The sequence below is a fragment of the Canis aureus genome, chromosome 23 (genome assembly GCF_053574225.1).
Source record: "Canis aureus isolate CA01 chromosome 23, VMU_Caureus_v.1.0, whole genome shotgun sequence".
In the NCBI taxonomy this organism is placed as follows: domain Eukaryota; kingdom Metazoa; phylum Chordata; class Mammalia; order Carnivora; family Canidae; genus Canis; species Canis aureus.
The window spans coordinates 24915212-24929006 of NC_135633.1; the positions used below are offsets into that span (position 1 = coordinate 24915212).

General features: G+C 49.2%; 1 protein-coding gene across 1 annotated transcript; it reads right to left on the bottom strand.

Moving 5' to 3' along the window:
* Positions 1 to 2220: 2220 nt before the first annotated feature.
* On the bottom strand, positions 2221 to 10905 carry LOC144295469 (RNA polymerase II subunit A C-terminal domain phosphatase SSU72 like protein 2-like). Its single transcript, XM_077867868.1, has 3 exons — positions 10853 to 10905; positions 3246 to 4217; positions 2221 to 3131 (listed from the first exon to the last, which is right to left on the bottom strand). The coding sequence occupies exons 2-3, from the start codon at positions 3771 to 3773 to the stop codon at positions 3123 to 3125; spliced, it is 537 nt and encodes a 178-aa protein (XP_077723994.1). The 5' UTR covers positions 3774 to 4217; positions 10853 to 10905; the 3' UTR covers positions 2221 to 3122.
* Positions 10906 to 13795: the final 2890 nt, after the last annotated feature.

Below are 13795 nucleotides of genomic sequence, written 5' to 3' on the forward strand. Positions count from 1 at the left end.
GATCCAATGACACTCCACCCACTGGGCATTCATGGAGGTCCCTGTTTTATTGCAATTTCAATCCTAAGGATCAGGAGAGGGGACAAAAGGAATAAAGGAGCACGGCAAAGAGTTAATTCAGAGATGTGTCATCCACCCAACCCAGTGACCCAGCATCTAAAAGCTCAATCTGCAAAACTAGCCCTTGAGAAACTATAAACATTGTATCTCAGTGCCATCCTTTGACTGAAAGAAAGCATGAAGAAATTTACTCTTTGGCTCAGTTCCCCAAAAGGGCAACTCTTGTGCTTAGTCTGTGCATGGGCCTGGCCCAGAAGATCTGTGGTTGTATCAACAGAGAAATGCCAAAGTGGGAGGTTTGATACCTCTGGAAAGAATAATCAAGAGAAAATTCATTCATGTGTCATATGAACACCCCTTACTTTAGTTCCAAGTAGCACAATTAGGTAAATTAATGGATATCTTAATAATAAAAACTCCTATGTTAAGAATTATTTCATCAGTTGAACTGATAAAGCTTAAAATATGTGGCTTGAAAGCTTGAAGATCGGCCTCCAAATAGAGAAAAAGATACTCTCAAAATTAGGTTATTTCACTTTATTTATTTTCATTTGGGGATGTTTCTCCTTATTTACACTTCTTTTTTTATATTTTATTTATTTATTCATGACAGACACACACACACACACACACACACAGAGAGAGAGAGAGAGAGAGAGGCAGAGACACAGGCAGAGGGAAAAGCAGGCTCCATGCAGGGAGTCCGATGTGGGACTTGATCCCGAGTCTCCAAGATCACACCCCCAGCTGAAGGCGGTGCTAAACCACTGGGCCACCAGGGCTGCCCCTTATTTACAATTCTAAGTCCTTAGCAATAATATAAGATTCATTTATTACTTAAAGTTTTGGTGTCAGCATTAGAAAGGTAAATATAGTCAATAAGGAAAGCCATCAACAAGTCAAAATGCTATTTTTCATTAGAAAAACCCTCTTAATGTGGAGAAAAGGGAACCCTCTTACACTGTTGGTGGGAATGTGAAATGGTGCAGCCACTCTGGAAAACTGTGTGGAGGTTCCTCAAAGAGTTAAAAATAGACCTGCCCTATGACCCAGCAATTGCACTGTTGGGGATTTACCCCAAAGATACAAATGCAATGAAATGCCGGGACACCTGCACCCCGATGTTTCTAGCAGCAATGTCCACAATAGCCAAACTGTGGAAGGAGCCTCGGTGTCCATCGAAAGATGAATGGATAAAGAAGATGTGGTTTATGTATACAATGGAATATTCCTCAGCCATTAGAAATGACAAATACCCACCATTTGCTTCAACGTGGATGGAACTGGAAGGTATTATGCTGAGTGAAATAAGTCAATCAGAGAAGGACAAACATTATATGTTCTCATTCATTTGGGGAATATAAATAATAGTGAAAGGGAATAGAAGGGAAGGGAGAAGAAGTGTGTGGGAAATATCAGACAGAACATAAAGACTCCTAACTCTGGGAAATGAACTAGGGGTGGTGGAAGGGGAGGAGGGCGGGGGGTGGGGGTGAATGGGTGATGGGCACTGAGGGGGGCACTTGACGGGATGAGCACTGGGTGTTATTCTGTATGTTGGCAAATTGAACACCAATAAAAAATTAATTTATTATAAAAAAAGAAAAAACCCTCTATAATTAATATACCACTCAAAATGAGCAAAAGGAGGGCCACCTGGGCGGCTCAGGGGGTTAAGTGTCTGACTCTTGATTTAGGCTCAAGTCATGATCTTGGGTCATGAGACTGAGCCCTGCATTGGGCTCCGTGCTGGGTGTGGAGCCTGCTTGGGATTCTCTTTCTTCTAATGCTCCTCCCCACTGCCCTACCACTCCTGCTCACCTGCTCTCTAAAAAAGTGAGCAAAACAAAATTATTTCTTAAAAAGTGATAGCCTATACCTCTAATTTTATTTTATTTTATTTTTTATACCTCTAATTTTAATATACTTCTTTACTGTGTAATTAATGACGTCCAAGGAGCTCTCAATAATTTATGACAATGAAGAGGAATTCATGCTTACTTAATTGTTTCATTCTATTCTATTTCCAAAAGAACACCCTCAGACATTGCAAGCAGTATACTTTAAAATTAAGTGTACACATAGGATTAAGTTTCCTAATCCATTGTTAAATCACAAAAACTCACATGAGCACATTGTAAAGATATAATTGGCTTTATCAATTCATGAATCAGGCAGCATATCATCCAGAGAGTAGAGGGGAGCTCAGAGGAGTTATACAAAATGCAAGGCTTTTTATAGAAAGGACAATCAAGCAAGAGGTTTTTAGCAAAGAAAATAAGGGACTGTTTCAGGCAAAATCCCCTTCCCTGAATGGAAATGGGAGGAGGTCTTATCAGGGGAATTACCTCACCTTCCTTTGGGAGATGGAGAAGACCTATGTGACTGATTAGCCCATTGGTGCTAAGTAGAAAAGCCCAGATTGATTGCTTTCCAAGTCCACTCCTGGAGAAGTTTGAAACTGCAATTAAGGCTTGGTTTGCAGTTGTGAGGGCGAGTGACTCCACCTTGGGCCTGTGGCTTGCTTTTTAACACCACAGACCTTAAAATTGGGAGATCAACCTGAATTATCTGGGTGAGCCCAATGTAATTACAAGGGTCCTTCAATGTGGAAAAGGGAGGAAGAAGAGGAGGACAGAGTGATGCCATGTGAAAGGACTCAACTTTCCATGGCTGGCTTTGAAGATGGAATAGGAGACCATCAGCCAAGAAACATGGTGCTTTCTAGAAGCTAGGAAAGGCAAGGAAATTAGTTCTCCCCTCGAGTCTCCAAAAGAAGGCTGAGAAAAAATTTGATGGCCTGAAAAATGTTTCCTGGCTGAATATCCTTCACCAAATGGAGTTCCACACTCCATTATAAACTTTTCTTTGCTCATCTGCAAAATGCAGGCTGTGGCAATAACTTCCTTGCAGACCCACGTGAGCACTGAATTACTTCTTGTGCCTAAAGTACCCAGAGCAATGTCCCCCAGTTTGGATTGTTTCCATGACTACCAGCCGTTGTCCTCGGTTTCCCAAGGATTTCCTTTCCTTGCTCTTCTCTCTTCCCCAGTGGGATGCACCTAAAAATCCTACAAACAGAAGTTTGTGGAAAGGGCGTTAAAACCATTTTTTCAAAGAAAATACAGACTAGTCCAACCCCCGCCCCCCCCCAAGTTGTTCCCCGTGCCAATCCCAGCCCTGACCTTCAGTAGAAGAAAGCTCTTTCCAGTTTTCTCCTCCGCAGCCAGCAGCAGCTGACCAAGACTGTCTTCCATGTCGCCTGCCTGCTGGAGGCTCTGGCACAGCCTGTAGATGAGGAAAGCCCCAAGGGTGGCCTCCTCCAAGGTGTCCACAATGTCCACGTTGACCACATGCAGAGGCTGGAAGGTCGCCTGTTCCCTGGCGCATAGGTCTTGCACCACTCGGTCATAGACCCTCTCCTCGCAGGTGAAGATGACATCAAAGGGGTCGCTGCACTCCTGGAACCTTTCTGGGTGCGGCTTGATCCTCTGGTTTCTCCCCAAGAGTTGAAGGATTCCGTTGCTGCTGTAGCATTCCCGGTTTTTCCTCCAGAGGTCCTTATACATCTGCTTGTAGGTCGTGGAGAAGTCATAGAGCACGGGGCAATTGCGTATGACACCCGGGAGCTTCACCTGACGCGCGACTCCAAAAGACCGGACGCAGAACCCCCTTTTCTGGAGGATATCATGGGCTTCCATGCTCCTGTTCATGTTGCTGCTGCACACCACAGCCACCCTGAGCGGGGACGGGGGCACGGTGGCGGCTGCTGGGGGCTGCAGGGCCTGCGGGGATGCTGTGGCCAGGACGCTGGCTACTTGGTCCCGCTCTCCAGACCAGCACAGTGGTGGAGGACGGGCAGCAGGCTTCTATTTGGGCACCTTCACAGAGTCGGCAGAGACTTCCAGGACTTCCTGGTGGATTCTGTTTCAGGGGGTGGAGTGTCATTGGATCCTGAGACCAATAACCTAATCACGATAATGGCGAGGTGATTCCATCCACTAAACCACTCAATCTCAATAAGGGTGTGGCCGCCCATCGCAGTGATGTGAAACCTGCAGTTGGTTGGATTGGCCTACACGGTGATGAGGGCTGAGGCTGACAGTGAGCGGGTCAGCCAGGCTGACTGGAAGCATGTCAGTGCTCTGCAGTGACACCTGGTCATGAATATGGGAGGAAAATCTGTTTTGAGATTTTGATCTTACATCCAATTCAATTCTACCCGTAATTACATAAAAGTATCCTTGCCCATTAATATACATTTGGATTTTCTAGAAATGCAATTGTGTAAATCATAGGAATACCTTCATAGGAATTGCCCCACAATTCAGAAAGTCATTTGCCAATGCAAATAAATCACATTCTGGAGAATATCCCTACTGAGTATATTAGGAATTACAACACAGTGTTTTCCGCATTTAATACTCTTAAAATCATGATTCTCAAGGAAAATCAAGCATGATGGAAACTCTTTCAATTAGCAAAGTGTCCCAGAGCAGGAACCAGGGTGTATTTATATTCAGTCACCTTCAAGGAGTGGGTGGTGACTTCTAGGAATTCTTGACTGATTCAATTTGATCCAATGGAGTGCAATCTAATCATGCTAACTACAATGTAATCATTGGAACAGCCAGGTAATTAAATTACTCATACTTCTAATTTTCTTGACAAGGGTGTTGCTACCGGGAGGGAGCATTTTCAATTTGGGAGTTACCCTGTTGGTTTCCTTTTGTATTTGGCTATAGAGGACAGATAGGTAAAAGAAAGGAAGAAAACTTCAGAAGGAAATGAATATGTTCATGGCACAGATTGTGGAGATCGTTTCCTGGAAGTATATTTATCTCCAAACTCATCAAGTTGTACACCTAAAATATGTACAGCCTTTTGTATGTCAATTATACCTTGGTAAAGTGTTTTATAAGGAAATCTTATTATAGCTATATAAATGTCAACTAAAAGTACTGTATGGTTTTTTTTAATCAGTGCAATCTGGCTAATCAATTAAAGATGTAAAGGAATTGTATTACTCAGCCATTAGAAACGACAAATACCCACCATTTGCTTCGACGTGGATGGAACTGGAGGGTATTATGCTGAGTGAAGTAAGTCAATCAGAGAAGGACAAACATTATATGTTCTCATTCATTTGGGGAATATAAATAATAGTGAAAGGGAATAGAAGGGAAGGGAGAAAAAATGGGTAGGAAATATCAGAAAGGGAGACAGAACATGAAGACTCCTAACTCTGGGAAACGAACTAGGGGTGGTGGAAGGGGAGGAGGGCGGGGGTGAATGGGTAATGGGCACTGAGGGGGGCACTTGACAGGATGAGCACTGGGTGTTATTCTGTATGTTGGTAAATTGAACACCAATAAAAAATTTATTTATTTAAAAAAAAAAAGAAGGAACAGCTAGTTTATCAGCTCTTACCGACTTCAATTTGCCCAAACTTTGACCTTCAAGGTATCGTTCAGACATAACTCATGAATGAGCACCCACATCTCTCCCTAGTGAGCTCCCCACAACCCGCCCCACCACCAACCAGGTAGCTTCTCTAAGCCAAATGTGTCTCCAAGTGGCCTGGTAATGCAAAACCCTGACCTACCAACCTTTTCTCACTGCCCTTCCAGGGTGACCCCAAAGCCGCTGCTCTTGTGAAAGAAGTTCCCTATTGCTTTCAAATCAGGCAAGCAGGGAGCCACAGCAGGCTTCAGATTTCCCTGGCCCCTGGAAGAAGAAGGCTTCAGGCTGCCCTCTGCTACACTGCCAAACACCTGCCCCACTTAGATCCTGAGAAAGCGTTCTCAGACAAATCCCTGTCCCAGGGCCCGAAGGCAGAGTCAGAGTAAATCATTCAGTAATACTGTCCACTCCTGAGCCCTCCACCTCAGAGGTACCATTTGCTCTTTGTGGGGCTCCTGAGCATCTAATGAGATAAAATATGAAAGAGCCCTGGAAACAGTAAAACACCCTGCAAACCCCAGAAGAGTGTAAGGGGGGAAATCCAGGGAAATGACTGGGCACTGTGCTAGTGAGAGAAGCACCCCGCGGGCTCCCAGGAGAACTCCGCGAGGGATGGTGCCCCCCAGGAAGGATTCCACGGGAACGGGGCCTGTGCCAGCAAAGGAAGCAGGCTTGCCTGGCAGGCACCCCACAGGCAGTCTGCTCTGCCAGGGTGGGCTCATTGCCAAGAATGGGCCACAGGGAAGAGATTAGCTGTGGCAGGAACTGGCCAAGGGGAGAAGGGACCCGGCCCGCCAACCGCCCGCAGGGAACAAAGGCAGCACAGCTCCCAGCGTTTGGCAGGCACAGGCTCCCAGCAGGGCTCCTTCCCAGGAATGCAGCATGGGGCTCATGCCAGGTGTGTCCAGATGGGAGGGTAGGTGACTGAGGTCTGCTGTGCCAAATCGATGGCCCATCCTGGGGGAGGAGGTGCCAGAGTCTCTGGGAGGCCCCGGCACTGACTCTGGCACAACCCTCTCCAGCACAGCTGAGGAAGACCACAGGCCCGCCTGGTTTTGCCACTCTATCCCCATAGCCCAGAGACCAGAGGCTCAGAACAGAATTCCTCACTCCTCTGTCCCCTTCCCCTATGCAGGAAGGACTGTCAAAATATTTAACAACCGGTACAGTTCACAGTGGAGGCAAGAGTTCCCCCAAGCTGCCACATGGGAGTGACTGGCACCAACCAGAAGCGACAGTCTGAGGGCCTCATGATGAGTGCCCTCATGAATTGGGAATTCCAGCACTCTACCTGGGGAAGCTGTCTACCCACCTGAGTCCAGCCTCTGATCAAGAGGATACACAGAGACAGAGGTCAGAACCCAGAAACTATAGCAGGTGTATGGACCCCAGGTGTCTGACCCTGACCGTGCTCAGCCAGGGTCTCTGGAGGCCGCGGATACTGGGGGAAGTTAGGGAGTTTGAGGCCTTAGCTGTTTCTACATGGTTCCTTGTGTTTCGATACTTTAGGAACTGGTGCTGCCATATGTGGCACACAAGCAGGATATCAGGCCTGTCCTTCCCAATCTCAAGCTCTTCCTGACACCCACCTGCCCATCTCCCATATGGGGAGCTCCCAGGGCAGAGGGCTGGAGCATGAAGCATCCACCTCCTTCCTGAGCCCACACACTGACATTGCAGCCTTGCCTAGGACAAAGTGGCCTTCCTCCTGCTTCATACTCATTGCCACAATTCCACATGAGCCTCACAAAAAGAGCCAACTTTGGTGCCAGACAGGGATTAGGAAATGGGAAAACTATCCCCTGGCACAGGAGTACATACTACAGCCAACCCACCCGTAGCCCAGCTCTCACCTCTGTAAAACCTTAAAAGAACCTGAAGGTCATCTTCCAGCCCCCACATCATGATCTCTCTGTCTCACCCCCAGGTCTTACTCTGCCTTTCTTACCCAAGACTTCCTCCTTCAGGCCCTGCTGGGAAGGAGCCTATACAATCTACACCAAAACTTCTTCCCTTTTCCTTCCTGTGTCACCCAGGCCTGGCTGTGGAAGGAGAAGACTTGAGAGTGGAAAGATACCATTAGGATTATTCTGCCCAAGACACTGACAAGGATAAAGAACTGACTTATCCAAAGCCCAGTGAGTTAGACACTGAGAGAGAGAGCGAGCCAGTATCTGAATCCTGCCTGATGATTTCTTCCCTGAGGCCCTCCAGAGCCAGGAGGGACCCTCTTTCCTCTGAGCAGGAAAGAAGTCTGTCTTCTCAGCTCCTGTCAATGGGCGGGTCCTTACCAAGCATTAGGCCAGGTGAACCCTCGAGAACAATACAGGCTAAAGAGAGGATCATCTTGGGCAGACCAGAAGGCACAACAGCCTACTGAGGAGAGTTTGTTGGCTTGCTTTGTCTTACTTCATGGGAGGGGATGGGGAAGAGTTGTCAGAAGGACATACCACAGTCACATGAGCGTCCCCTAGCCGCCAGATAGCAACCTGACTTCAGTGCCATCTCTGTACCTTCAGCAACAGTCATGATTGCCACCCAATACCGCCAAGCCGACTTCGTCAAAACTGAGTCAAAGGTCACAATGACGGTTGTAACCTTAGAGGGTAGGCGCAGTGCAGAGAGGAACAGAAGATATATCAAACTGCCTTCCAGTCCCGCTACACAGATCTCTGCCTGGGAGTCACAGAAGTGCACTCATGCCCTCCCCGCACATGGACTGGCCTGGTCCCAGTGCCAGGCTGTCCTAGGAAGTCTCCCATCAGTCACCACTCTCCTCACAAACTCAGGAGGGGTCCTCATCAGCCAGCTCTTATCAGAAATAATAATGTGTTAGAAAGGAATTCAAGGGGATCCCTGGGTGGTTCAGCAGTTTGGCGCCTGCCTTTGGCCCAAGGCATGATCCTGGAGTCCCGGGATCGAGTTCCGCATCGGGCTCCCAGCATGGAGTCTCCCTCTCCCTCTCCCTCTCCCTCGCTCTCTGTGTGTCTCTCATGAATAAATAAATAAAATCTTTTAAAAAAAGAAAAAACAAAGGAATTAAGTTTCTTTGTCATCCAAGTAGCAAGTTAAGGTCAGCCCGCACATGTGAAAGGGAAATAGACAACACTATAAAATACGGGAATTTGAGGAGCCAGATGAGGTCACTTCTTAGCCAAATTTCATTTTTAGCAGAAACTTCTTGGCCTTTTCTGAACCAGCCAACCCCTCCCCATCCCACTGCAGTCACAGGTGACCCCCAGTGCTCAGGACTGGGGGAAAGGGGTGGTGCAGGTAGCAGTGGGGTAGCAGTGTAGTGGTATTACTACAGTTAGGAACCACCTTCAAGTGACATCCTCATGGCTGGTGCAGTCTAACAGTGCAGGCAGCATGGAAGTGAGGTCTGAGGTAGAAGGAAAGATTTGCTATCTGCAGGGTAGCATGATAGCTTTCTGGGCCAAGGGGATGATTGCATGACAAAGAGGGAAGCCAGGCAGCAGCAGGTCCACATTCTGGACACTGGAGGCGAATGGAGCATCCCAGGCATAGCCTTGGTCTATTATGTCAGGAGAACATGGTCCTGCCAGGCTTGGCTGGCCTGGAGGCTCCCTCTGCACACCCTGAGACCCACCCTCCTTTCACTTTTCACTGACGTGCTTAACAAGTGAAGTACATGGGATCCCTGGGGGGCTCAGCAGTTTGGAGCCTGCCTTCGGCTCAGGATGTGATCCTGAAGTCCCGGGATCAAATCCCACATCAGGTTCCCTACATGGGGCCTGCTTCTCCCTCTGCCTGTGTCTCTGCCTCTCTCTGTGTGTCTCTCATAAATAAATAAATAAAATCTTTTTTTTTAAAAAGTGAAAGTGCACACTTTAAGAGGTCACTGAGACATCTCAGGTTGATATCTTTCTTTTTCCTCTAGAAAGGGGAGGAGCGAGATTAACTGAGTTTAAGGCCCAGAACAGACAACAGTCATTGAGCAAAGCAGACTGCTACCAGGTAATAAAGGGGGGCGGGGGGGGATTAAAACTAGGCATCCAAAAATCTGAGGGCAAAGACCATCTGCCACAACTACCAGCCTTGAACCAATGCTTCTGCATTATTTTTAAAACAGCTGAGTGAGCATTCCAGCTGTTCTCTCTCAGGCGGTATTTGTAGGTTTTCAGGATGATTTGAAAGTTATCTAGGTAAGTTGGTGGCTCCGCATCACTGGCCATCAGGAAAATACAAATCAAAACCACAATGAAAAAAAAAAAAAACACAATGAGGACTCATAAAGAGGGTCATTTTATAATACTTAAAGTGTCAATTCAAATAAGATGAAAACAGGGAGGGAGGCAAACCGTAAGAGACCACTCTCGGAAACTGTGGAAGGAGCCTCGGCGTCATTGAAAGATGAATGGATAAAGAAGCTGTGGTCTATGTGTACAATGGAATATTCCTCAGCCATTAGAAAGGACAAATACCCACCATCTGCTTCAACGTGGATGGAACTGGAGGGTATTATGCTGAGTGAAGTAAGTCAATCGGAGAAGGACAAACATTATATGTTCTCATTCATTTGGGGAATATAAATAATAGTGAAAGGGAATAGAAGGGAAGGGAGAAGAAATGTGTGGGAAATATCAGAAAGGGAGACAGAACATAAAGACTCCTAACTCTGGGAAACGAACTAGGGGTGGTGGAAGGGGAGGAGAGCGGGGGGTGGGGGTGAATGGGTGACAGGCACTGAGGGGGGCACTTGACGGGATGAGCACTGGGTATTACGCTATATGTTGGCAAATTGAGCTCCAATAAAATAAATAAAAAATAAAAAGCCAGCTGAGCGAGCAAGAGCCCCCGGGCCGCAGGGCCTCGGTGCTGCCCCGCGCGGCTCTAGGCGGTCGGGCTAACCGTGCCTCGGGCCGCCGCGGCTCATTCCGTGACCTCGGGCGCCCCCGCGCGGTCTCAGCCGGCGGCGCTGCTGCCTCCGGCGCCCCGGGTCCCAGCGGCCGCGCCCCGAGACCCTCGCGGGGCCCGCGCAGCCCCAGCCTCCCGGGGCCTCGTCAGCGCGCGGCGGAGGCGCTGTTTGCGCGCTCGGGGCTCCCGGGGCCGCGGGGCGACTGCCGGCCGAGCAGCGCTAACGAGCCCCCCGGGACCCGCAGAGCTCCGCTCCCAGCGCCCGCCGCCTCCCGCGTCCCCCGCCGCCCGCCGCCCGCCGCCCGCGCGCTTCCACCCGGGCCCGGCCTCCCCCGCCAGGCCGCCCAGGCCCCAGCCCCACCCCCGCACCTCCCCGAATGCTCGGTGACCAGGGGGCTCACCCCCCGCAAAGGAAGACACTGGTCCCCCCAGCCTGCGGGGCGGGGCCCACCTGCCAACCTCACTGGGCCCGGCTGCTCTGCGCGGGGAATCATGGAATCCCCTTCATCGGGGGGCGGTCGCGCGGACACTTAACGTTCGCTCCCCCTTTACCATCTGCCAGGAGTTAGGCCGGGTGCACTGTTACACCGTTTGCCTCACTTCGTCCTCAGGACCGCACTGATAGGACCTGTCATAGGTGTGTGCTATTCCCATTTTACAGATAGGGAAGCTGAGGTGGCATAACTTCACCTGAAAGCTAATGTTTTTTGCTTTAGTGTTTTCATAAATGCCTTCTAGGCCTCACAACCCGCTCAGATGCTCCTCGGAACAAGGGATTCCATGGCCCAATAATTAGAAGAAATTCTGCATTTGTGAAGGCTGACAAATGCATTTTTAGGGAGCTGGAGTCTCTTAGAGAAGAAAACTGCTTATCTTGGTTTCAGTGTTTTCCAAACTTTTTTTTTTTTAAGATTTTATTCATTTATTCATGAGAGACACACGGGGTGGGGGGGCACAGACACAGGCAGAGGGAGAAGCAGGCTCCATGCAGGAAGTCTGAAGTGGGGCTTGATCCCTGGTCTCCAAGGTCACACCCTGGGCTGCAGGTGGCTCTAAACTGCTGAGCCCCCCGGGCTGCCCCCAAGCACTGTTCTAACTGCTTTGTGTGCATTAACTTATACCTTACAACTGCACAGATGTTAGTCCCCCCTAGAAAAAAAAAGAAAAAACAAGATCATGATAATTGAATGAGTAATAAATGCAAAATTCTTGGAAGAAAGCACTTAGAATTACCACAAGCTTTGGCTACTATCATTATTCCTATTTTATAGAGAAAACTGAGGCACAGGAAGATTCCATAGTTTGCTCTAGGTCACACTGCTGGTCAGTGAATTGGAAACCAGGCGGCCTGGGGGCAGGGCCTATGCTGACAACCACTGCACATTCTGCCTCGGCCAGAGTAGAGGGCAAACTCCAGGTCTGGGCCTGACAGCAAAGCCACCATTCCCCATGAGAGCATCTCTTCTCTATGAAGGGCCACCACCCCCTATCCTGCTGACCCCACCTGCACATCATTACCACACTCATTCTGCCTGGGTCAGACTCCGGCCCCACCATTTACTGGCTTGGTGATCTCAGACAAGTAACTTAACAATCAGTTTCCCCGTCAGTAAAAGGACAGCATCATCTAACACACAGGTGTGTGAGGATGGACTGAGATGACAGACATAAAGCACTTAACACAGGACTGCGCCATCTGAAGCATGCAGTACCTGACAGCTCAACACCTGCCTTCACTCCCACTTCCGCTCCTGGTACCTGGCTTACCCCCACCTCCACCTGCCGCACCCCTAGTCTTGAAACTATGGCTTTATGTGTCTGTCTTCCCCACAAGTTTGAGCCCTAAAGGTTAGTCTTGTTCACTACTACATGCCTGGGGACTTACTACACCAAACTCAGCACGCACTAAAACCTAATTCATGTTTACTAAATGAACAACTGAATTATGATAAGGAATAAAGCTATTATTAATTATTGAGAATCCATTGTGCACTAGGCCTGGTTCCAAATATTTTATATGGATTCTTACTTGATACAATCACCATATCAGGTAAGTACTAGAGTTGTCCCATTTGAGGAAACCGAGGCACAGAGATGTGCCTGGTAAAAAGCGGAGACAGGATTTGAACCCAGGAAGTGTGGCTTTTGAGCCTGCAAGCTTAGCCATGATAACCAAGTGAACAGATGGATGCCTACCTACACTCCCAGGGATGCTGAGAAGGCCAAAGGATACTAGAAGCCCTGCCTGTGCACAAAGGTTTATTACTAAGCCCCAGAAAAGGAAGCAAGTCCAGATTTGGGCCTGTTCCTCCCAGGCCTCAGTTTACCTATCTGTGAAGTAAGCGCTGGACTTGATAATATCAGGGCTTTTACACTCATGGTGGAGGGGAGGGAAGGGGGAGGGAGGTTGGGCCAAGAGAAACCTCAGAACAGCAAGGTAGCTAGATACAGTAATCAAGGACAATAATGAGCATTCACAAGTAGCTGGCTCTTTTACAGTTTGTGTGATCACATCTGGCCCTCACACCAACCCTGTGACTACTAGCCCTAGGAACTAAAGCCTGGAGAGGCCTGGGGCTTGCCCAAGGTCACACAGGGGGTCAACATCTGGAACTCACACACACACACACACACATGAGGGGGTCTGTTGATTGACCAGTTGGAACTGCAGCAAGCCTACTCTAGAAATTGCTCTGGCTCTTTAAGGAAGGAGCGAGCAGGACCCAGGTGGCAGACCCAGGTGACAGTCAACTGAGAGAATAGCCATTTACACTCATTAAAAGTTTAGCCAGGCAAGTGAAGTGGGCACCTGGGGGCAGGCAGGGCTCCTTGGGGCTCTGGCCAAAGCTGGACCGGCATCAGGCGTGGGCTGCTGTAATTGGGCCCCAGGCGTCCTGCCGAGCCTCTGTCCCCCAGGGGAGCCTCTCGGTCAACAAGGCCCAGCTCATTATGGCCTAATTGGTGGCAAATCATTCAGCCAGCCTCGGGGACAGAGAGTGATGAGCTCAGAGCGAGAAAAGTTTGAGCAGCCACAACTTTCTCCCACATGGCCACAACTTTCTCCGCAGAGGCCCAAACGATCCTAGTCCTTGGGAGGGTGAGGGGAGCGCCAGGGTCCCTGCTGGTGCCCAGGTTTGTCCAGGTTGCCTAGCTGCACCACTGGTACGCTGCTGTCACCGCTGGGGCTGGCACAACCCTCAGCGGTAGCCTGGCGGTCTGGGTCTGAGGTGCCTCCGCACCCCCCCACAGCCTCCCAGGTGCTCTCAGCCTGTGAGGGGTGCTCTAGCTCCATCCTCCACCCTCCACCCCAGCCCGGGACACCTGGTGGGGCGGCAGCCACCACCACACCCGGAACAGGGCCCGGTCACTCCCTCCCTGAAGGGGAGAAGGTGTC